The sequence below is a fragment of the Lupinus angustifolius genome, chromosome LG11 (genome assembly GCF_001865875.1).
Source record: "Lupinus angustifolius cultivar Tanjil chromosome LG11, LupAngTanjil_v1.0, whole genome shotgun sequence".
Taxonomy (NCBI): Eukaryota; Viridiplantae; Streptophyta; class Magnoliopsida; order Fabales; family Fabaceae; genus Lupinus; species Lupinus angustifolius.
In genome coordinates this window covers 27,794,314-27,820,221 of record NC_032019.1, presented here as the reverse complement: position 1 = coordinate 27,820,221, position 25,908 = coordinate 27,794,314, and the positions used below count along the sequence as shown (strand labels likewise).

The 25,908-nt window shown below is 33.6% G+C and overlaps 3 protein-coding genes across 3 annotated transcripts; 1 reads left to right on the top strand and 2 right to left on the bottom strand.

The window, feature by feature from the left end:
* On the top strand, nt 7,023-13,929 carry LOC109360819 (mitochondrial substrate carrier family protein C-like). The gene is made up of 7 exons (XM_019605959.1): nt 7,023-8,507; nt 9,201-9,618; nt 10,881-11,025; nt 11,176-11,291; nt 11,446-11,524; nt 11,935-12,168; nt 13,150-13,929. The coding sequence occupies exons 1-7, from the start codon at nt 7,364-7,366 to the stop codon at nt 13,510-13,512; spliced, it is 2,499 nt and encodes an 832-aa protein (XP_019461504.1). The 5' UTR covers nt 7,023-7,363; the 3' UTR covers nt 13,513-13,929.
* On the bottom strand, nt 18,636-19,361 carry LOC109359888. The gene has a single exon (XM_019604579.1). The coding sequence runs from the start codon at nt 19,359-19,361 to the stop codon at nt 18,636-18,638; it is 726 nt and encodes a 241-aa protein (XP_019460124.1).
* On the bottom strand, nt 22,933-24,923 carry LOC109360124 (LOB domain-containing protein 1-like). The gene is made up of 2 exons (XM_019604855.1): nt 24,487-24,923; nt 22,933-23,440 (listed from the first exon to the last, which is right to left on the bottom strand). Exons 1-2 carry the CDS (start codon nt 24,826-24,828, stop codon nt 23,117-23,119), a joined length of 666 nt encoding a protein of 221 aa, XP_019460400.1. The 5' UTR covers nt 24,829-24,923; the 3' UTR covers nt 22,933-23,116.

Genomic DNA, 25,908 nt, shown 5'->3' with positions numbered 1-25,908 from the left:
GGAAGTGCTGAAAAGATTCAATCTCCTCAAATGCAACTCTGCAGATACACCAGTTGAAGCAAACTTGAAACTTGGTGCTTGTGAAGAAGAAGCAAAGGTTGATGGCACAATGTTCAGGCAATTAGTTGGGTGTCTGAGGTTTTTGTGTCATAGCAGGCCAGAAATTTCTTTTGGTGTAGGGTTGGTAAGCAGGCATATGAGGTCACCTCGACACTCTCATTTAATTGCAGCAAAGAGAATCCTCAGGTACTTGAAGGGAACTCTTGATCATGGTGTTTTGTTCCCTTACAAGAAATCTGAGACAAAGCAGAATGCTTTGCATCTTGAGGCTTACACAGACTCTGATTGGTGTGGAGATCAAGTGGATCGAAGAAGCACAATGGGCTATGTTTTCTTCTTAGGTAAAGCACCTATCTCTTGGTCATCTAAGAAGCAAGATGTAGTAGCACTATCAACATGCGAGGAAGAGTATATAGCAGCCTGCAATGGTGTTTGCCAAGGTGTGTGGATTCAAGCACTGATGAAGCAACTAAGCTTGAGTAATGGTGAGGCAGTGGAGTTAAAAGTAGATAACCAATCTGCTATTAACCTTGCCAAGAATCCAGTGTTTCATGGCAGATCCAAACACATTGAAACAAAGTTCCATTATCTAAGAGATCAAGTTGCAAAAGGGAAAATCAAGCTACAACATTGTGTAACAGATTTGCAGATAGCTAATGTACTAACTAAACCACTCAAGACTGCACGATTCAGAGTATTGAGAGACAAGATGAATGTGAAGGCTTGGTGATAAAGCTTTCAAGCTTAGTGAAGAAGAAGTTTGGAAAGCTTGATGAAGAAGAAGTTTGAAGTGTTAGAGTTTATATAGATTTGTAATAGTTGTTTTGGAATGATGTATTCTATGCTTTGTTAAACTTTGGATTAAGGGAGGATGTTAAAATAGTGTGATTCAAAGTTAGGTAAAGTAGTTTATAAAGTTTATGTTTTAGGAAAAATTGGTTAGTTGAATTAGTTAGGAAACTTGCCATATATAGTAAGTCAAGGCTTTGATCATATTCATTCAATATACAAGAAGCATATTCATTCTATCTCTTCTCTTATCAATTATTCTCCAACATATTCAAGATTTTTTGAACTTTCTTAAATGGGATGTTCCTTACTAGTTTATGGTCTTCAGCTTTCTTGGTCAGCCTTTCATTATATGGTTCATTTCTACATATGGATCAGAATTTGGATGTTACTGATAATGGTTTGCAGAACCAGTTCATTTATCTTCATTTTTATTTTTTCAAAGTTATCATCAGTGTTACTTCTTGTTCGAGTACAAAGTTGTGGAACATCTAATTGGGGTTGGGATCAACACGAAAGAACTTATAGTTATAGATCCTCCTCTCTATAATTGGGGTCGGGATCCCAGGACAGTACAATAGTGTACTTAGATTGTAACACATGATATCAAAACAATCTTGGGGTTCAAATTTTTTTATTACTTTTGAATTAAATAAATTAAAACAAGTTTCTCCTCTCACATTCCAATATCGAAGTGGAGAGGAGAAGGGGAAGTAAATCTGCTTTTTAACTGACTTGGGTATTGATGATAACCTTCTAGGGTCGCCTTGTTTTCGATTGTTTCTTTTGCTTGAAAATTTATGAGACTGTTGCAGAATAAAATTTGTTTAAGTGTAGTCCACATTTTTTTGTATATGGCTTGGTATGACTTGTGTATGGGTTAAGTGTATGGCTCAGTTTGTTTATGGTTTATGTGAAATGGTTAAGGAATGAAAGGGTAGCCGCCACAAGCAAAGTTGTTTGATAAGCCGATGAGGTTTACCACAAGAAAGAATTCTTAAGAACAAGGTTAAGACATCACACCAATGGTAATAAGCATTTCACGCCACAAACAAAAAATGTTTGATAAGTATTAGGTTTTGGCTCGACCAAGGGTTCTTAGGAGCTCAACTAAAATTCAAAATAATTTCAAGTTCTAACTTATTATTCATGAATGAAAGGCTTCATTCAAATAGTTTGTGGCAGACTACTTAACTCCACGAACAATGAAACAAAATAAGACTAGGTTCAATGAACAAGAAAACAAAACATACACCCCAAAAGATTTGACCACCCATGTTGTTTGAATTTTGAATTCAAATGGGATTTGCATTCAAACTCTAAGGATATTACCCCATGACTTGCACTTGAAATTTGAATTCACATGTCTAGCATGGAGCTTGAACATACCTAGGATCTCTCCCACATGAGTGGTAAGATTTTGAATTCAAACTTGAATCCTCCATAAGCTCCACACGGTTTGCACAAAGTTATCCTTAAAGAAAGGAACACTTAATCACAAGGCTAGCTAGAATCTCTTCCATATGATTGGTAAGAGTTTGAATTCAATTTTGAATATGCCATGAATCTTGCACATGACTCCAACACCCATGCTTAGCACAAAAATAGGTCATGTCTTGCACATTGAACACAAATAAATTTGAAAAAGTCTTGGCATGGAAATCTCATATGGTTACTACAAAGAAGTACACGCCTAGCACCTTACCACATGGCTTGAATTCAAATGAATTTGAACAAGTCTTGGCAATCTTCCACACGACCATTTGAATTCAAATGAGCCTTGATCACACCCCTAGCTTTTTCTTCCACATGCCAATGCCTAAACTTGAGTCATTAAGTGCTAGTTTCTAAGACATACATAAAATGTTCCTCATGAAAATTACACTGCTTATTTTCTAACACAAAAATATTAAAAACTCCATAAACTATATGTGAGATAATGATTCTCGCTTTATTGAAAGCAACTCATAACTGTGAAGAAGATTTTTGCTCCTAACCTTGGAGGTATCTTAAAAGATGCCATGACTATAAGTCAGTACGAGATTGATGAGAGGAAATAAAGAGCTAAGGTTAGAAAACAAGAGTAATAAGAGTGAATAATGAATACCTCTTTATGGGGGGATTCCCCTTTTTAGAGTGGTAGGATGGATGACATAATCTCTGGCGGGTATTGTTGACATGCCTGACCGTTCGGGTCTGTCGGGGGCTGTTTTGCCCATATCAAGCGGATTTGATAGGATCGTATTCTATGCGTGGTTGATTTGTAGCTTGTAGCAGGTCTGGTAGCCATATCGTATGCATGTCCTTGTCGTGTTGGCAGGAGGTTAAATGAGATTTGCAGGTGGTGTGATAGTACATTATTGGCAGTGTGTCAAGCAGGATGTTAGGGCAGTGGTCCCAGAACCGACCTAGTGTGTCTGACCTATAGTGAGGCACACGATTAAACCCTTTTTTCAAACGTGCCCAGTTTTCGCCGAGTCGGGAAGGAGACCAGTCTGATCAACATGGGATGCTCGGTTGGCTGGGGCGGAACAAATACTCATCTAAATAATGAGAAATTACTATATGGTTTTGATAAATGATTTAGGACAAATATTTTGGACAAATATTTTGGACATCGGTTTATATGAGTGACATGGATAAGGAAAATACTATTTTTATATTACTTGTTAAAATCTGATTGGTCCGACAGAGAATGAGGACACCAGTAGAGATAAAGGTGTAAAAGTTTGATTCGGTTCGGTTTTTGGTGCATTTCAGTGATCGAATCGAAAAGAAATATATAGTTCGATTCCACTTAGTTAACCACAAATTTAACTAGAGGAACTGAATCGAACCACTATTAAATGATTTAGTTCGGTTCCACGATTTTTCCTATTAATTTTTTTTATAAAAAATCTTACATTAGTTGAAAGTTCAAAATGTATTAGAATGAATATTGTTTGTCCATAAAAGGAAAAACACTACTACTATTATTATTATAAAAGTTTATGAATCATATATAGATGAGTAAAAAATTGAAACTCATAATTGTTTGTTAATAGCATATATAACAATTATGTAATTTATGAAGAAAAAAACTAATTATCACATATATAATAATAAAGTTCACAATTAATATATATTAGTAACAATATGATTCACCATGAGTAACATATATATTAATTAGTAAAATATATAATAGTTACAATTGACAATTAGTAAGATATATAACTATACATAATACATGCATGTATAACAATATATGGTATATGTTAGTTTCAAACTCAATACCACAAAAGTTGGAAAATATGTTCAAAATCATCACGATACTAGGAAACAATTTAGTAAGTAATAACATATATAATACTAACATAATAATAATTTAGAAACATAAATTACACTATAATTCATACAAAATTGACAATTTAGCCACAAAGTTGATTGGAGAATGTAAACAATAATAAAATATCATTCCCTAATAACTATTTCTTTAATATGTGGTTCGGTTCTGACGGTTCCTAAATTTCTAAAACCATAAACCGAACCAAACATAAATGGTCCCTTAAAAAAAATAAACAAACTGAACCGCGAAACCGAACCAAACTACATATTGTGGTTTGATTCGGTTCGGTTATATCGGTTTTGCAGTTTAAACTGGAATCGCTCACACCCCTAAGTAGATAAAGAAGATATTTGTTCTAAAACTATGATAATGGTAAAATTTTCTTGTGTAAACCTTTGGTTAACAATCATGCAATGTTACTGTCATTAGACAATATCGAACCAGTATGTCTTTATTGTCATCAGTCATCACCCACCTTTAGTCCTTAATTAGGGGTCTTTTCTTTATATTGGCACTAACTGTTTGGTATGTGAAACCGTATGAAATGTGATGTTTTGTTCTCTTTGCTTATATTTTTTAGTGGATCCACAAAATTTTAATTTTATCATATGTATTATAAAGTACATCAATCCAAATGCTATAAGCTAATTGGGTCAAATTCTGCTTCTATTTTTAAGTGTTTCTATATGAGCAAAACTTTTCAAGATAGTTATAAATATTAGAAGCAACCCAATACCAGAATACTGGTTCGAAAAGTATTATCAATATTCTTTTATTTGTTATATGAAGTTAAATATTCTGATAAAGCGAAACATGTCCCTGATGATCATCTTGTATAAGCCATTCTGTCTTAAGATAATAACTTTTTCAATTTGTTTTCTTGACTAGAATTTCTGTAAGATTCAGAAACCTTATTCTCTATATTATTCTTTTATACGGTGAGTTGCAAAGATACTATTTTGCTCTTATTCATGGACGGAACCAGTGCAAGTAATACAAGTGCACTGCATATAACACAATGAAGGTTAACTTTTACATTACTTCATTTTTTCACATTTTTTCATTTTTATTTTCACATTTTTTGTTATTATACCAAAAAACCTCACTAAGTTTACTCTTATTTTTTATTAACTATTGCATTTTGTTTATGATTTTGTTCCATATGCTTTTTTTATAGTGAGAAGATACTCTTAGTAGTACAAAAAAAATTCAAGTTTTATTTATAGATGACTAAAAATATAATAAAAAACTTGGATTCAAAAGTATATTATAAAAAAACTTAAAATTAGGATATGGTATATATATGTATCCATTTAGTTTAAATGAGTAATTTTAAAATTAAAAAACTTTAAAATAATATATATGATTTAAAAATGTAGATTTAATCAAATTAACAGTGAGATTTTATCTTAACAAAGAGATGTATTTTAGTTATCTTCAAAGTTTAAGGGTCAATTATATATAAAAGATAATTTGTAGTATCTATTTGTAAAACATCACTTTAGAGTGTTTTACATAGTTTTTGCCAAACTTAAAAAAATAGAAATGGCCTCAAAATCAGTAACAAACTATTCCAAGTCAATGGTAATTTACTATATTACTATAATATAATGTTCTTCTTGAATGATTATTAGAAATAAATAAGTATTTGGTTTGATGACATCGAATAAAATAGTCCTATCAATAGAAAATAGCAACATCAACCACAACAACAAAATATGTATGTTTTAATGCCATTCTTGTACCTAGTGCAACTTTTTAAACAATCATTCTATCAAATCAATCTTGAATTGATAAAGCATCACCTAATTGGATAAGCATTGGATTATTTAAAATTTTATTTGACTAAAACAATTAATAATTGCATATGGAAAATGACAAGTGACCATGTAAATAACTATCTTGTTCCTAACAATGCGTGCCTCATCATTTTAAATCTACAAGAGATAAAAATTATATATTTAATTTTGATAAATTAATTGTTATTTCAAATACTAAACTAAGATACCAACACCACAAATCTAATCATACAAGTCAGATTGGATTATCAAATATTAAAGATTAAATTCTTGTAAGCATCGGTCTTGATTCAATAGTGAAAGATTTCGCTTGATCTCTTCAATAACCAAAAGTTAAAGGTTTGATTGTTGAGAGCGATAATTGTTAGAAATGACAGTCATGTAATACAAGAAATGTTTTCTACAAACAACATTTCTTACTAGAGATAATAAAACACCCAATAATCAATGTTGTGAAAACGTTAAACCACGAGATCTCATATTAGACTTAAGCGGTTTAAACAGTTAAATTGTCTGGTTTTCATGATAATTTCATACATGATTAATATTTTTATCTATAAATATATAATTATATATAAATATAAAATTGTATATAAGTAATAATCATGTATAATACATTGAAAGTAACATTTCTTCATCGTTTTTGAACCAGAGTAAAACAAAAGATTAAAGTAGTGTTCCATTTTTTTTAATTTTTAAGTGAACCGTCCGGTTCACTTTCCAAATTAATCTGATTTAACAAGGGTTAACATGTTCGAACCGAAATTTCTTCAATTCAAAGTGGTTCAACCCTCACTTAATTAAAACTATAAATAAAGTTGTTTTTAAACTAATCCTAAAGAAATACTATTGGTTATACATAAATATTCATATAATATACACTTTGAAAGAATTTCTATTTGATAAATTATTACATCATTAATAAACTCCTAAATAGCCTCTCTTTGGTGTCCCCGCTCACAAATCCTACGTGGTCTTACATCAGCTATTATCCATTTAGCTTTCATTCTCCAAAGGCAATAAATAACGTTTTTATGTTACTTTTTGCCTTAACCAATTTTCATTTTTCTCTTGCAATACAAATTTTATGCCTTCTCCTTTTCTCTTTTTCACTCTCAAGTTGTAACCTCCTTTTCAGACTTTTCCATGGAATCTGAAGTTGATCATGGATAAAAATGTCAACTTTTCATAATTTCTGCTCAAATCGTTAGCCTCTGCAACAGGTTAATGGGTTTTTCATCCTTATTTTGGTAACAAACATTATCATATAGTTGTTTCCTTTAACTATCTCTGTGTGTAGTTGATTTGAGTCTTCACTTTTTTTTGTCGTTGCTGAATGCTGTATTGGGGAAAAGGGTGTATTTAACTGAGTTTTTGAAAGGGGTTAGTGATGGTGATGTTAGGGAATGACCCAGTTGAGTCTTTTTTCAATTCCATCAATGGTATCAAAGAAGCTTTTTTACCATTGGAAGTGGGTATTAGGAAAGCAAAAAGTGATTTTGAGCATTGCTGGTTAGGGACTATTAAGAATAAGGAGAATGGGGTTAGGTTGATTGCACATGAGATTGAAGGTGGCAACTTTCAGATTTGTGGTGTGAAGAATCAGAAGAAGGGTTATGAGTCTGTGGTGGTTGGTAATGAGAGGAATAAAGGGTTGTTAGAGAAGGTAAATTTGAAGTCTTTTTTCGGTGTGTTTTCACAGAATGTAGAAAATGGGAATAGTGGTGATCTGTTGAATGAGAAGAAGGAGGTTGTTATTGCTAAGGAAGATGGATCTTGTGTTAACTGCTTGAAGTTTTCTATGACTTGGTCTTTGATGGTTAATGGATTTCTTCAGGGTATGGCAGATCCTGTCAAACCTGGGAGAAAGTGGTTTCAGAAATTTGGTGATGAAGGTAAGTTGTGTTCATGCATGAAGCCCAATGTTTCATCTGAAGTGAAGCAAAATGGATCTAAGGTTCAGTTTATTACAACCATCGGGGACACGGGTGTGATAGAGAAGGAAGGAAAGCATGCTTCACTTGAGTGCCTTCTAGGTTTTATCTTTGATCAGTTTCCTCGGATTCCTCAGAGTTTTGATCAGGGAGTTCAAGAAAATGGCAATGACCGTGGGAAAACTTGTCAGGCACCGCCACATATTTTGACTCATTTTAGTGACATGAATGGACTGAAACATATTTTGGAAGGAAACAAAGTATATGTGGATAGGTTCTTAGGGAATTTGAGGTTTGCAAAGATGGGTGGTGTGCCATCAAATGTGATTGAAATAAGTCCTTCAACAAGCGAAGGGGGAGATAGTAGTGCCACTGTTGTAAACAGGAAAGACACTGGGGGAAATTCCCCTCAGACGTTTGCCACCAGCATACTCAGCGTTACTCTGTCCAACATGGCGCGTATAAGGTCGACACTTTCCACAGTTTCGTTGACAGAATTGGTTGAGATGTTACCACAGCTGGGGCAAACATCTACTGAGTATCCTGACAAGAAGAAACTATTCTCTGTACAAGATTTCTTTCGGTACACAGAAACTGAAGGTATGGCATCTCAAATAGAGTACACATTATATTATTTAGGTGCATAAAACCCCTGTCAACTCTTCATAGCAATATGGGTAATTGGTACATGGTTTTAACTTTTAATATTTAAGATTGTGTAATGCATTTATAACATCTGCCTGTGGAAAATGTGAATGCTATTAGTTTTAGCCATCAGACATTGAAAATGCAAACTAAGAATTATATTGCAGACTTTACTTGATTCTTTTGTTTATAGAGGAACTGGTTTTTTTCTTGCGCCTGGGGAGATAGCGATGAATTGAAATATGTTAATTGTGCACAACTTTCTTGGGATCATGCTCCTCTATGGTGAGCTTGTCTTAAAATGATGAAGTGAGGGTGTACCCACCCTTGATTTGGTCTAGTACATAGAGATCTCCACTCACTGCATACCATAGGGAGGGAAGCATCATTGCTGCCCAAAGTGCATCTCTCGTGTCAGCTCGTGGAATGCATGGATTCCATGAATTTATCATTGAGTGCCTCAAGTAATGTGAGCTGCATGAGTAATAAATTTTAGATTGTTGGATATCTTTTAGTTGATCTGTTTGGCTTTTTTGGTTACCTTATTGAGATAAGATTTCTTGTTTATTTGACTGTGTATGATGATATTATTTGTGCTATCATCTGAAATGACAAATCATACCAATTTCACCCTCATTTTCTTCATAGGTAGGAGGTTCTTTGACGAGCTCGATAGAGATGGTGATGGCCAAGTTACTCTGGAAGATCTAGAAATCGCAATGACAAATAGAAAGCTGCCACGAAAATATGCTCATGAGCTTATGAGACATACTAGAAGTCACTTATTTGCGAAGTCTTTTGGTTTGAAACGATTCTTATCATTAATGGAACATAAGGAGCCAACAATTCTTCGCGCATATACTTCACTATGTCTAAGCAAGTCTGGGATGCTGGAGAAGAGTGAAATACTGGAATCACTACAGAATGCAAGACTTCCTGCAAATGAAGATGATGCAGTTGCTATGATGCAATTTCTGAATGCAAATACTGAAGGATCTATTTCTTATGGACATTTCCGCAATTTCATGCTTCTGCTTCCCTCTGACCGTCTTCAAGAGGATCCTAGGTAGTATAAATACACTCATTCAAATTTCTTTTTTCTTAGTGTCCACTACTCTTGGTCCATCACCAATCTTTTTCTATATTATGTTCGGATGAAGTAGTTTGGAGGGAACAAGGGATAATTTTTCATTTCTTGGTTGTGTGAACTATGAAACGTTTATAAAAATGAATAAGGGGGTTGTTTAATTAAAAGGAAAAGTTACCTTTCCCTTCCAAGTTCCACCATAATAGAGGGGAAACATAACATGGGAGGGTAAGATATCCCCCCAAAACAGAAAATTCAAAATACTAAAAAGGAACATGAAACATCCATATGAAAACAGACCATGGAGAAGGCAGACATAATCAAATTCCTATCCTTTAGAAAATCAATGGCAAATGAACACCCTTTAATATGTGTGTTCTGTTCCAACCAAGTGCAGCAATGAATTGCATGACCTGAATGTTTCCTATAAAAATTGGCCTTGTTGCTTTCACCAAAACAATGGTAAGGTTGCTTTCCTTGTGACCTGAAGATCATGGGTTCAAATCCTGGAAACTACTTCTTTGCTTGCTTGCGAAGGTAAGACTCCTTATATCTATCCTTCCTAGACCCCACTAGGTGGAAGCCTCGTCATTGCCCTTTTCGTTTTCACCAAAACATTTATAGTAAATGACCAATTTGGTCGTCCAAAGATATATGTGGCAAAATGTTGGTTCTTTATTTATCAGCAACATCAAATTGGTCCTTGAATCATAATTAATGTCATTGTTTTGTTCAGTTAAGGACCAATTTGGTGTCACTTTTGGGATAAATTTAACTGGCATATGACTGATGGCATTAATTATCATTGAATGACCAATTTGATGTCATTGAAAAATAATATGGTTGCATTTTTATCTTTGCAAGACGAAGCGTCACATTTGTCAGACATTTATAGTAAACAGTAAAAACTGCTCTTTAGTAGGTCGTGGCTATTTCTCACCAAGAACTCCAAAACTAATTTTAATAGGGAAGTGGCTACCTTAAAATACAAGGCCAATAAGCCATTGCTATTTCTTGTTGCTTTATTTGATTTGTCTAGCATCATTGTCAATTTGTTAAATGGTTGTGATTGGATGATGTCCCTAACTCCTGTTCTTCTTTATCTAAATTTAAAGCATAAGTTCATGGCAAATGAAATTATGTATTGAGATGAGATGGGGGATATGGATAATACAGGTGTGGCAGTTAGTGCCAATGACCAAGATGCATACTTAATAATCGATACTTATTTTATTATACAGGAGTATTTGGTTTGAAGCTGCAACTGTCGTTGCTGTTCCACCACCTGTTGAACTTCCTCTTGGAAGTGTTCTAAGATCTGCTTTGGCAAGTGGCTTTTCTTGTGCCCTTTCTTGTGCATTAATGCATCCAGTTGATACCGTCAAGGTAAAGTCTTGAACTTAATTATAACTACAGTTACTGGTGAAGTTAATGTTTCACTCTGGTTATATATTGGATGAATTTCCATTTTTTTTATTCCAACTTTGTCACCTTCCTATAACTAAGGCCTTATAATTGTCTTGTTTGGTATTTTAGACCCAAGTACAAGCATCAACCTTATCCTTCCCTGAAATCATTTCGAAGCTTCCACAGATCGGGGCACGGGGTTTATACAGGGGATCAATCCCTGCAATTCTTGGACAGTTTACAAGGTTGTTTGTTCCACCTTTCTCTCTCCTTTGTTCCCACTTTTCTCTGCAATAAAAATAAGCATGGAAGAAAAGGGAAAGATTCATCAGTGCTTTCAGTTAACAATGATAATGTTATTATCTTTTTAAGCTCATGCTAGCTTCTGATAATATACAGCCATGGCTTGAGAACTGGGGTATTTGAAGCTAGTAAAATGGTGTTGATAAATGTTGCTCCAACACTACCACAAATGCAGGTAATTAATAAATATCCCATTTCCTTTTATTTATTCTCTGGGAAACTCCTAGTTATGTGTTCCTCGCCCTCTAATTTTCCTTGCGCACTGTGTGCATTCAGAGAACAATGTGAATAGTCTCATTTTCTTAGCATTCAGCTAATTATGAAGATATTGTTCCGTTAAACCAATCTTTCAAACTATATATGTTATCTAATATGGATTGGTCAAAGCTGTTGCATTAGTCTTAGTAAGTGCTTAACTGATATTAGTTTTTAATATTTTCTTTGTTTTTTTCATCTTAATGAATTTTTTCTTTTATGGTTGTAAAAAAAGGAGATAACAGGTTCGTTGTGTTGCTTAATAGGCTCTATCTTTTGATTCTATTTTCAAATACAGAAGGCTTAGTGTATTATATAGCATTTATGTAGGTACACTCTATGTTATCATTCTGTAGCACAATTTTGGGAACAGTATTGCGGATCCCCTCTGAGGTGTTAAAGCAGCGGCTGCAGGCAGGTCTTTATGAAAATGTGGGCGAGGCTTTAGTTGGGACTTGGCGCCATGATGGACTTAAGGGTTTCTTTCGTGGAACTGGAGCTACCCTTTGTCGAGAGGTTCCATTTTATGTTGCTGGTATGGGTCTGTATGATGAATCTAAAAAGGTATGTAGTTTCCAAGATCCAACATGCTATTTGGTGTCTTTCAGAGGCCCTTGGTTAGTCATGGAAATTACTGAGACTTATGCATTATGAAATTAGAGTTTATATTAAAATAAATAATGTTTCCATTGATCCAAATTAAGAAGACTAATTTTGAGTGGTAGAGCTACGAGTCATAAAGTGTGAGCACCTGGCTTCAAACCCCGATAGTTGCACAATTTCTCCCATCCCTATCAAAAACTTCGCCTATAAAAAATATTTAAGACATTTGAGAATTAATCAACAACAAATCCATTTGGCCATTCACTTTACTTATTCAACATGTTTTCGAGAGATTATTATACATATTTACTTGGTTTGTGGTATATGCCCCTTTACTAGGAATTTGTTGTGTACATTAACTTCCTAGAAATGTTTGGATTGCAAACAGTATCTCATGTTGTTTTGTACATTCAACCAGGTATAATACTTTTGTTTTCCTGAACATGTCAGTGTATGCATCTGAGATACGTGAGACCATAAAAACGGAGAATTAGGGAGAAGAACCGCTAACAATGCGAATAATGGTTTAATTGACCCTTTTGAATGGTTAATTGGTCCATGATGTTCATTTTATATTGTTGGCGGTCTTGTAATTAACTATCCCCAGTAAAAATGTGCTGTCTTAACTTAATGTTTTCTGTTTACAATGAATTGGCACAAAAATGTTTGACTTATATAAATCTCCACTGAAAAATGTTGTAAAAAATGCATTCTGCATTGATTGACTGATATGATAGTTTTAACTTAATAGAATGATAAACTAAAGCAAATAGAATTTCATTGTTTATTTTGCTTGTCATTAAGTTTACTTTGTAGCCATTGGTGGAGAAAAGTGGAAAACATTTGCATTCTATCATATGTTTGGCTTTGAATGAAGCTCCTGTATTTCATAATGTCATAGTGTTTGGTCATTAATGTTGATCTTGTCATTCTGTTTTTAAGGCGGTCTCAAAACTACTACGGAGGGAACTGGAGCCCTGGGAGATGGTTCTTGTTGGAGCTATAACTGGTGGCTTGGCTTCTGTCACGACAACACCTTTCGATGTCGTGAAAACTAGAATGATGACTTCACAGGGTCAGTCTGTGTCAATGTCGATGGTAGCCTTCTCTATAATTCGCCAAGAGGGACCCCTCGGCTTATTTAAAGGTGCAGTTCCCAGGTTCTTTTGGATTGCTCCTCTGGGTGCAATGAACTTTGCAGGTTACGAGCTAGCGAGAAAGGCCTTGAATAAATATGCGGAGCTGGCAGGGAATAAATCGTCTCAGAAGAAAGCCGAGAAGGTGGCCAGTTCAGAGAATGTATAATCTGAAATTAAGCTACATCCCCTTGTATGTTAGCCTTTACAGAAACCAAATGCCAGATGAAATTTGAGCACTTTTCGGAGTTCATTGCTGTTAATGTCTGGATTCCAAATCCCGGATATCTCACTGAAATGCACATTTTGTCCTTGTTCAGATTTCATTGCTGCTCATGTCTGGATTCTCAATCTGCCAATATCGCACTGCATTACACATCTAGTTTTCTTGTTCATGTTGTAGCTTTAGTCTGCCAATTGTTGCAGCATGATTCAAATTATGTCATTGTTGCTTTAATTATGGAATGTCTTTGGGAGAGTGCAATTGGTGTCTTTATAGAATGTACAAATTTTCATATTTTGTATCTTTCATCTTTTTGGTACATTCATCTTCCATCTATTTTTAATTGGTTTGGACACTGTTCATCCATTTGGTTTGTTTCATCACCAAGTTGCTTTTTGACTTTTGACTAGTTTCATTGAAACTTAGCATAGAATTTTAATTTCTTATAACTTTTTACCCTTTAGGATGATTGTTATATAATTAGACTCGATATTACATAATTAGATTGATTTAAATATCTAATAATTTATTAGAGTAAATTATACTGACACCCTTAAATTTTAGTGAAATTACATAAATCAGTCTTCCATTTTTTACACCTATGAAATTTCTTCTGATTTATATACATATATTACACTAACTACCTCTGCATGAGAAATAAATTAATATTTTAAACAAAAAAGATGATAAATGTAATAAAGTTAAACAAAATATAATATATTGTTGAGATAAGTCTAAACGGGAGTCAATACTTTTCATTATTTTTTGTTTATATGCATCAATACTTTTAAAGAAATATTGTTTAAATAGCTTTTATATTATATTGTAATGAATAAAAAATAGAAGAGTAATTCGTGTAATTTCACTATAACTCATAATGTATCAGTGTACTTTACAAATTATTATAATAATAAGAAAGAGAGGCAGAAGTAGTAGGGGAGCACATTAAATTTTTTGTGCTAGGATGTGAGTTTATGAGCTATGATTAGTCAAAATAATATTTAATAGTTAAACCTCATGATATATGGAGTAGTATAATTTGTGAAATAATAATTATGCTCCCAAATAGTAGCATTTACTACGGAACAAAAAATGTTTTCTCATTTGTAAATAGTTGAGTAGAAAGCACATTTTCAATATAATTGATGTCATGCAGTAAAGTACCATTAACCCCTCAGGAGGTTTGCTTCAATACAAGTTATATGAAAAACTTTTATTTATCACAATTAAAATATAAATCTTATAAAAATGATTTCATAATTTTAGGCACTTAAATAACTTTGAATGCATGCTGGTATATCTTACAGAAAGATGATTTTCTAATACGATTTACACATGCAAACTTTTTAAACTGCGTCCATAATAAGTAGTGCCTATAAAAAACTTCTTTGGACTTATGTGTTCTGCTCGGCTTCCAAAAAGAGAAGTGAAGAAAGCCTAGACAAATATATTATTTATTTCTCTTCAATGTTGGAATGAGAAGAATGAGAGTTAAAGAAGAAAGAAGAAGAAAACGTGTTTTAGAAAGAATGCTAGAGGTAGAAGATGATGAATAGGAAAGTTTCTATTAATGGAATCTGTTATCAACAATCAACATAAATTTAATAACCCCTTCTACTTATAGTAAGTTCTAATAACCAGCCCATTTACAAAGCCCAAACATAACTAGCTGAAATTACAATTCTTTCCTACATCCTCCCTTAATTCAAGTTGGTTATGCTAATCACTCCAAGCCTTCTCCTCTGTGATTCAAACATTTCCTTCCTTAGAGATTTGTCAAGATATCTGCTTGTTGATTCTGTGAGGTACAGAATTCAACCTTCAAGTTGCCCTTCTCCACATGATCTCTTAAGAAGTGATACTTTGTTTCAATGTGTTTGCTGCGACCATGAGACACCGGATTTCTTGCCAAATTTATTGCAGACTGATTATCAATAAGAAGCAACATGGAGTCATTAGCATGAATCCCCAACTCCTTCAGCAAAGAGTTTAACCACAAACCTTGGCAGCCCCCTAAGCAAGTTAGCAATGTATTCGGCTTCACATGATGATAGATCAACTACCTTCTACTTCTGAGAACTCCAATTGATAGAAGCATCACCAAGCTTAAACAAGTAGCATGTGGTGCTCTTCCTATCATCCTTGTCTCCACACCAATCTGCATCAGTGTAGCCATGAATTGTTTTCAAACTGCCTTCAATACTTGCAGGAAAGTGTACTCCAAAATCCATGGTTCCTTTGAGATATCTAAGCACCCTCTTTACTGCAATCAGATGAGAGTGTTTAGGTTTCTCCATATATCTACTAACCAAGCCAACTCCATAAGTGATGTCTGGTCTTGAGTTACAAATGTATCTTAGTGAACCAATCATCTGTTTATAGAGCCTAGGATCAACTGATTCATCTTCCAAACCTTCTTTGTTTAGACTTGTTCCTGCTTCTACTGGTATGGTGGATGGACTTGAATCAAACATATTAAACCTCTTGAGTACATCAGAGGTATACTTCTTTTGATGCATTAGTATCCCTCTGCTATTCCTTATGAATTCCATGCCCAAGAAGTATGATAGTGTGTCAAGATCAGTCATTTCGAATTCTGCTTTTAGGCTGTTCTTGATGCTCTCAATCTCATCCATTTTGCAACCTATTATTAGTAAATCATCCACATAGAGGCATATGATTACTGATGCTGCTTCAGGTGTACTCTTCACATAAATTCCATGCTCACTTGTGCACCTTATAAGTCCTTACTGAACAAGGAATGTGTCTATTCTCTTGTTCCATGCTATAGGAGCTTGTTTTAACCCATAGAGTGCCTTGTGCAGTTTGTAGATCTTTTGTTCCTGCCCTGAGACTTCAAAACCAGTAGGTTGGCTCACAAAAACTTCCTTGTCTAATGGACCATTTAGGAAAGCTGACTTCACATCCATTTGACTCAAGCTCCAATTTTCAAGACTAGCAATAGCTATGACCAACCTCACTGTCTCAATTCTGGCCACTGGTGCAAACACTTCTCCAAAGTCTAGTCCAGGTTTTTGCAGGAAACCTTTTGCTACCAATCTAGCCTTATGCTTGGCTATTGATCCATCAGGCTTCAACTTGACTTTGTACACCCACTTCACTGAGACTGCTTTCTTTCCTTTAGGTAGATTTGTTAGTTCCCAAGTATTGTTTCTTTCAATAGACTTTATCTCTTCTTGCATAGCTTCAACCCAACATCTTTGCTTTACTGCCTCATCAAAAGTAATGGGTTCCATCTCTGCTAATAAAGCCATGTGAACCAAATCCCCTTCTAATGTGATTGAGTTATCTGAGAACACTTCAAAATCTCTCAATCTAGGTGGCAATTGTCTTTCTCTCTGAGGTCTTGCATCTGAGTTTTCAACCAATGTGTCTGCATTGTCTATCACATATGTATTTGGTTCATGTATTGGACTAGCATTTTCAATGTTCATCTGACCAGATCTGTTTGAGGCTTATGGTTTTGCATTCCAATCCCATGCTTGTGTCTCATCAAATATGATATCTCTACTGAAGGACAAAGAATTATTAGTAGGGTTGAATACCTTGTAAGCTCCAGTTGAGCGGTACCCAAGAAAGATCAACCTTTCACTCCTATCATCAAGTTTCTTTCTTCATGCATCAGGTACATGTTTGTAACATATTGAGCCAAAGATTCTGAGGTGTGCCACACTAGGCTTAATCCCTGTCCACATCTCCACAGGTGTCATGCCTTTGAGTCTCTTTGTTGGACTTCTATTGAGCAAGTAGGTTGTAGTTGCCACAGCTTCTCCCCAAAACTGTTTTGGAAGATCCTTGTTTTTTAGCAAACTTCTTGTCATGTTTAGCATAGATCTATTTGCTCTCTCTACTGTTCCATTATGCTGAGGTGTGTATGGAGCAACTACTTCATGAATTATGCCTTCTCTTTCACAAAATTGATTGAATTCATGAGAGACATATTCACCCCCTCCATCACTCCTTAAGCATAAAAATTTCATTCCACTCTGATTTTCAGCAGCCAACTTGTAACTTCTGAATTTAGCAAAGACCTCATTTTTCCTCTTTATCAAATAAATCCACATCTTCCTTGTATAATCATCTTTGAAGATTACAAAGTAATTGTTACCTCCAATTGATTGTACCTCCATAGGTCCACATACATCTGTGTAAACCAGTTCCAAGGGTTTAGTGGATTTGGTTGGTATGAAGGACTTGAAACTGTTCCTTGTTTGCTTACCAATGAGACATTCTCTGCAAGTTTCAGTTTCATTCTTGATGATAGGCATACTAAGAACCATACTATCCCTACTCAGTTGATGCATACTTCTGAAGCTTAAGTGCCCAAATCTTTGATGCCAAACCCAAGTTTCATCTACAATTGACTTCAAGCACTTGTGATCAGCTAGTTGAATTCCAATCTTGAAAGTTCTGTTTTGAGACAATGGAGCTTTCAAGATTAGATTTCCTTCCTCATTGTAGATCTTCAGCATTCTATCTTTCATGCATATATTGCACCCTTTCTCAAGCAATTGCCCAAGACTAATTAGATTATTCTTCATTTTAGGCACATATAACACATTATAAATATAAGCTTCAATCCCATCCTTTCTTTTGATCACTATTTTGCCCATTCCTTCTGCTGTTATGAAACTATCATCAGCAAACTTGACTCTTGTTCTTACTGAATCATCAAGTTGTATGAACCAATCCCTATGGCCTGTCATGTGATTTGAACACCCTGTGTCCAGATACCAGCTATCTGCATCATCCTTTGTAGTGACCATCTGAGCTTCAACACCATCACTCAACATCAATTCTGTGATTTCATTTTGTGCCATCAGCAACACTTCTTCATCTGAATTCTCATCCTTAGCAAGTCTTGCCTCCTCAACTTTATGCACTCTTTTAGACTTACACTCAGAAGCATAGTGCCCATAATTCTTGCAATTGAAGCACTGAATTTTACTCTTATCTTTCTTTTTCTTGGCATTGTTCTAATAACTGTTCTGATTGTTCCATTTCCTGCTGATTTTGATATCAGATTGCTTAGAGGATGAGGGTTTTGTTCATTCCCTCTTCTCAGCTTGTAATTTATCAGATTCCTTCTTCTTTGCATCATGATAACTCATGCACTTCTTCTTGAACTGTGCACTTAATGCTTGTTGTGTGAGCCTAACATTCTGCCTTTCCATGAGTCTTTTCTCATGAGCTTCCAATGAACCTTGCAACTCATCTATCTTGATGGTTTCAAGATCCTTAGATTCCTCTATTGCAATTACCACAATGTCAAACTTGGTAGAGAGTGTCCTAAGGATCTTATCAACTATGCTTAGATCATTCATATGCTCACCACAGCCTCTCATCAGATTAATGAGGCTTCTGATTCTTGCAAAGTAATCTGATATTCTTTCATCCTCCTCCATCTGTAGCAGCTCAAACTGTCTTCTCATCATCTGCAATTTGACTTTCCTTACCTTTGTGCTACCACCATAACACTTTTCCAAGGTCTCACAAGCCTCCTTTGATGTTTCTGCTGCTGAGAACTTGTCGAAGTTAGAGTGATCAACACATTGGTGTATTAGAAAGATTGCCTTGCAATCCTTCTTTACAGCTTCCCTGAATTCCAACTTCTGAGCTTCTCTTGGATTTTCACCAAGTTGTTGAACCCCATTTAGCACAACTTCACGACACTCCTGAAAGCCAAAAATTGCTTTCATATGGATGGACCAGTGATCATAATTCTTCCCGTCTAACACGGGAAGGTTCATTGGAAACCCATTTGAGGTTGCCATCTTCCTTTTGCGATTTGAATCTTTTGTGTTGATTCGTCCTTTTCTTCTTCGTGTGTTCACCCACAGGTTCGTGATCTATGAGCTCTGATACCACTGTTGGAATGAGAAGAATGAGAGTTAAAGAAGAAAGAAGAAGAAAACGTGTTTTAGAAAGAATGCTAGAGGTAGAAGATGATGAATAGGAAAGTTTCTATTAATGGAATGTCTTATCAACAACCAACAGAAATTTAATAATTCCCCTTCTACTTATAGTAAGTTCTAATAACCAGCCCATTTACAAAGCCCAAACATAACTAGCTGAAATTACAATTCTTTCCTACATTCAAAACCTAACTCGTGAAAATATAAAGTCATTCCCTCTCTAGTTAAATATGGGCAAAACAATTATTGATAATACTAGTCAACTGCAAAAATTTAAACATTAAATTTACTAGTATAAACGTGGTTAGAAATATTGTTTATGAATAAAATAGTTTGTAGAACTTGTTTTCAGTAGCCTCTGCCAAACAAATATAACTAATTTGAACAGGCAATTGCAAAAAAAACAAAATATAACAGTAATTCTCTACCAATATAAGATACAAAGAAATATATTGTAACACAGATTCCATTATTGAACAGTAGTTGTGTTATTTTGTCCTTTTCACTTTTTTTCTTCCTGGATATATAATGTGAAATTAATGTTTTCAAAGTACTAATCTAACCAACAAGATATTAGTCTAGTGATGTAAGACCCAACTAGATTGCAAGGTCGGATGTTCGATTCTCGGGAGCAATACTTGTTGGGATGGATAATCACAAACCTCGAAAGGGATTAGTTCCTTACAGAAAAAGATGAAAAGATACCCTTATTAATACCAAAAAAGTATTCATATGCTCTCATGGTACTAAGCTTCTTCTTCAAAATTAAATGAGTGACATTTTAAAATGCAAGTGCTTAGCTTCTTATGCAGCTTCCTTTTCCAAAAGCTATTTTACGTACAAATAGAACAATCTCATATTTACCTTTTAAACAATCTCACTTTATGGAAATTTAAAGTATTTAATTGTTACATGCTATCGTTGGCAGACCATGACTATATACAATTATAAATATACAACATGAGTGGAAAAGTAAGGCATCATAGTTGGTAGATGTGATGAGATGAGGGTACCCTTAATGGGGCACATGATAATCAATGGAACAAAACATGAGACACAAGTTTGTGCCTCTTAACTATTATTTTCTTCCTTTATTTTCTATGATATGTCAATGGGGTATATGAAATTATAACATGTTGGATCACCAATCACATCTTCGGTATTGATTTTTTCTGGTACTACTAGTGCCATATACTATTGAGGGTGTGTGCATGGACTTTAAAAAAAAATCATATCACCTACAACCCTCTAACTTCACAATGAAAAACCCACACAAAAAATAAACTACCAAGATAAAAAAATCTGCTCAGAAAAGGAAAGATCACCATACTTTATAAATTATTACTTTGAACAAAGATGAGAGTTTCTATTTCATACGAAGACAATTTTTCTTTCAAAGACTGTTTCACTTTGTACCTGGTTTTTCATATAGCCTTTTATTGTTTCCATTTTAGTGTTTTTATTCTTTATTTCATTTTTCCATTATATATGTTTAACACTATTTCAATTTTATTGTTTTTACACATTGTTTTCAAATATTGTTTGTCTTTATTCTTTGGTTGTTTCATTATTTTCATTTCATTATTTCTATCGTACATGAGAATAAAGTATATTCTCATACCAGTAGAAAACTTATCTTCTTCAATCACTAGAAGTAAGACATGTGTACTGTTTTGTTTAGTTTTAGAAATACTTTTATAAAAAACGAGTAAATAAAACACATGTCATAATTTTAGTGGCGGTAAGGAGATAATTTATCTCAGGAGATGCTTTATTCTCATTATATATTTAACATTGTTTCCAATTCATTGTCTTCAAACGCTATTCATTGCATTTATTATTTGTTTGCTTCATTGTTTCTATTCAATATTTGACTTTTTGTAATTTGTAATTTTATTATTTGCTTTAATTCCGTTATATTCTATCTCCTTGCCAAAGTATGTTTCACCATTTCTACAAGTAATTTTATTGCTTAATGGGAGATGCATGGATTCAATGACAGTGATAATGAGTTGATCATTGAGTGAGAATTATTTAATAACATTGACAATGAATTGATCATTCATTGATTTCAAAATATGAAGTTACATATGAATTAAATATGAAGTGTGCAATTTATTTGATTAGCTATAATTAAAATTTGGGATTTTAACATTAATATTTTCATCTTTTTATATATGATGATATTTATTATTTTAATTTTTAAGATATATTGCACACCCTACTCCTAGGTCTTAGATCTGTCACTAGGTACTACTAAGCGTATCCTTCCACTCTATGAGTAAGGAATTAATTTCTTTCAGGATGTGTGACTGTCACTCCCAACAAGTATCACTAACATGAATCGAATCTTTGACGTTTTAGTCTTTCTGAGAATCTAACGGACCTTATACTACTAGACTAACGCATTGTTAGTATCTTCATATTAATTTGTAATAAAATAATTTAATTTTAAATTATTAATATATTAATAATCATGATTTGATAGGATTATTAATCCTAAATGGTCTTCCACTTTTATTTGTATTTGGCTTAGTTTAGATAGGTTTTCATGGAAAATTAGAAGTGAATTAAATATTATTAATTGAGATGGGCAAATTTCATTTTCATCTTAAGAATTGAACCGAATCAACCATTGTTGATTGTGTGGGTTTAGGTAATTCTATTGGTTATAATATAACAAATAAAAATACATAATTTTTTATGAAAGAAATAGACAATGAAGAATCATTAATGTTATTCTAAAAATGTTAACTCAAACCAATGTTAGTCATTCAAATTTAAATCCTTTGCTACAAGAATCTTATTTATATTTATATATATAGTTAACTATGCGAATGTTTTCATCCTAAGGGTGTTGAATTGCTGAAGAAAATGGTTAAGGATATGGAGAATTTAATGGAAGAAGAGAACTAGAAGAGAGAGAAAAGGATTGAAGAGAAATCTTTGTAAACTGAAAAACACTTCATTGCATTCATGAAGAATATAGATCAATACATATATAGAGAAGCTTCATAACTAACTATCAATTAACTAACTAAGCTAACTATCACTAACAACCATATGACTTCTTATACAAGTTAAATTGACTAATCACCCAAATTAACAAACACTCCTAGCACCCTTCATAACTTACCTACCATGCTTCCCATAGTATGGTTTCCCTTCCTTTGCTTCTTTCTTCTGTTGCTAGATAGTTCGACAAATGAATCATTTGCGAGTTAGGCTTTAGAGAAAAAAATGGAAAGGAAAAATTTCATGATCATCTCACAAGTGTATTATATTATTTTTCAGTCTTTGATTGCTCTTCATTCGACTCAAAGCACAAAAGGAACTTAGGTATGGACAACATGTATTAATCCTAGCTGATAATCAATTATGTTTCTTTTCTTTTCAACATCCTTTTGTTACCCTTGTCAAAGGTTTGGCCCATGAAATGACTAATGAAGTAGCAATCATCATGAGTCATATCTACCATATAACTAATCCCTTTATTGAAAAATTTCTCACTATAATATTCATTATGTCCTTCCCCCACTTAAAGGTTCAAATTTAAAAGCTTAGCAGTTACTATGAAACATGATAAAATATAAGAAACACATATTTAATTATTTTCATGTCCAAAGAGGTTCCCAAGAACAGCCCAAACTATTGTCATCTAAGAAGCAACTCATATCAATGTGTTGTTGAGACTGAAACAATTGCTTTTCTTGAGACTCACTCATTTCCATGCAGATTAGTGCAACTAAATTACTATGTTGGAAGTGCATGTTGATTATCTCAGCTTGTGCTTTGGCTAATTGTGCTTGTAACTCATTAATTTGATTTTGAAGTTGGGATATTGCACCTGCACAACCATATATTGGGTCTCTAATCCTAGCATTTGCTTCATAGACCATGCTGCTCACAGCATCTTCTCTCTGAGACTCTGGTAGTTCCTGAAAAGCAATGCCAATTAATTATTGTTTAAGTTGAAATAAGTGAAATGAAGAAAATTTGTGCTACTCAGGTCATCTATCCCTGGCCTGAATAATGTTACCTAGTGGAAGATTTGATAAACATGTTACCTAGTGGGTTGATTACAATTTACAAATGTTGGCACCTAATTTTGACCTTAGATCCCAAATAAAATTCAAACTTAGGGCAGCACAAAAAAGAAAAATGAAAAAGATTGAAATTGATAATTGCATTCTAAAACCTAAACATCATTTTTACAAACAAGGATCTGGTGTCTTAAACTATGTCCCAAAGTCTGTCCCCAACCAATCATAATGAAGTAAAAAAAAATGAATGATTAGTTTTTTTAATAACAGGACATATTTTTATTGGTTGATGACATTCTTGGGAACATGTTTTGGAACAACATATCCTATCCCATTTTTACACTTTATTTGTTTGAAAAACAGAGTTGAAAAAGTGTGTATTGAGAATTTGAGATATACAATCTTGCTATATGTACAATTTAAAGTGGACAATTTCTATTTTTGGAAAAGAATAAAGAGCAAACACTTTTCTCTTTCTTGCGTTTCTCTCTTACACCAAAGTAGATATTGTTCATTTTAAGTTGTAGAAAATTTTATAGACATTTTTTCTTATTTAATTATCTATATCTGAAAGATGTAATGTAATTTTTTCACAACCTGAATAATCACGGTGATGAAGTCCAAATTGGTGTGTGAGGATCAATTATTATTCTATATGCAAATTGCAAATATCATTGCTTCAAGATAAAAGTGTGTATATGTATATTATTTGATGTGTTTGGAAGTTAGAGAACAACCCATCATGTCCATCAAGTAGGTGTGTTCCTTTCTAGCTTTTCCTTCTACTTTTTTACCAAAACCAATGATTTTGTTTCTCTTAATTGATATGAGAATTCAGCTACTTTTTATTTTATTTTTCTTTCAAGAATGTCTTCCCCTCATGATATTTAAAAATATAAAGCAGTGAAGGGTTTGATGAATCATTTTTAAGATGAATTTACCTGCAAGAACTTGATGATATTGCTAGCTCCAAATACTCTATGAGCAATAGTGAACTTGATTGGATCGTTGGGAGGGAAATAAGGAGCCAAGACACATCTCTCAACGCAGCGGCGGCGAAGGATCTTGCAGGCTGCACATGGGCTTACCACCACTGGTGGAGGAGGAGGAGATTGTGGTGGAGGAGTAGCCGAGGGAGGAGATTGCGACCGCGAAGAGAAAGGTTGAGGAGATTGGGAACAAAGGGGTGAAGAGTTGGAAAGGGGATGAGAATTGGAGAACATAGTAGGAATTGGATTTGATGTTGGTGTTTGTGGATATGTGGTTTTTAATTTGTGTTGCATGGTGTTTAGAGACTATTATAGAGTGCGAGAGACAGAGAAATCAGAAAACAGAAGATACAATATGATGTATTATGTAAAAAATGTTGTTGATGTTTGATAGAGCACAAAAAACAGGGGATGTATGTTAACATATATATAGGCTAAAGGGAAAGGTGATTTTGGGGGTTGTGTCAGGACTCAGTAAATGATTTATGACTTTATAATACATATAAAAGATGTTAGAATAATGTTATATATATGATAAATCTGGACATTTTTTTGAATCGTTTATCTCTTTATAATAAAAAACAAAGTAATACTTTGTGTTACAAAAAAAGTTGCCCATAAAATATTGAGAATAAATGTTTGGTAAGGTCGTTACATGCTAACTATGATTAAAAATAGTATTTTCACTTACAGGTTAAAAGATTAAAACATGATTGAAAAGTTAATAGGTTTTGTTATTTTAATTATTCTAACATTCTACATCAAAACATTTGTATAACATTATATTAAGGATTGTTTTTTATAATTAATGATATATTTTATCTTATGTATAAGTAACTGATCATTTTTAAAGCGTGTGGTTGTCCTCCCAACAAATTCACTCACATGAATTGAATATTTTATCTTTGAGCTAGTATGATATATAGGGATCCAGTAAAATCTTATCCTACTAAACTAATACTTTGTTGGTGCTTCATAATTTGTTTGTTATGTTATTTTCCTTTTTCATTTAAAAAAGATGTTATGCGTGCTAGTTTAATGTGTAAACTTTGAGTAGGAGATGTATCAAATGTACGGCTTATTTTGGGTAAAAGTAAAACCCATGAAAGTCGTTTTTACTTTTAAAAAAGAGTTGTATGTTTCTTACTATTTTAATGACTTGAGATGAAATGGTAGTTGAAGCAAAGTAGAGAATAATATTAACAACAAAGGCAATTATTGTAAAATGGTGATAATCATTGCAAAGTAATGATAAGGAGGATAGTAATAAATAGACAGGTAAAAGTGATTTAGTCAGTGAAAATCGATGTGATAATGAAGTTGAAAATTTAGTTTGCTTTTTGATCAGGTCATATATTCCATTTCCTTATAACC

Bases quoted from the DNA above. Each gene is read 5' to 3' on its own strand.
- LOC109359888 (XM_019604579.1), bottom strand. From the start codon at position 19,361: ATGGCAACCTCAAATGGGTTTCCAATGAACCTTCCCGTGTTAGACGGG.
- LOC109360124 (XM_019604855.1), bottom strand. From the start codon at position 24,828: ATGCAACACAAATTAAAAACCACATATCCACAAACACCAACATCAAAT. The intron at 23,441-24,486 runs GTAAATTCATCT...ATTGCTTTTCAG, and splicing joins ATATCATCAAGTTCTTGCAG to GAACTACCAGAGTCTCAGAG.
- LOC109360819 (XM_019605959.1), top strand. From the start codon at position 7,364: ATGGTGATGTTAGGGAATGACCCAGTTGAGTCTTTTTTCAATTCCATC. The intron at 9,619-10,880 runs GTAGTATAAATA...TTTATTATACAG, and splicing joins CGTCTTCAAGAGGATCCTAG to GAGTATTTGGTTTGAAGCTG. The intron at 11,525-11,934 runs GTAATTAATAAA...GCATTTATGTAG, and splicing joins CAACACTACCACAAATGCAG to GTACACTCTATGTTATCATT.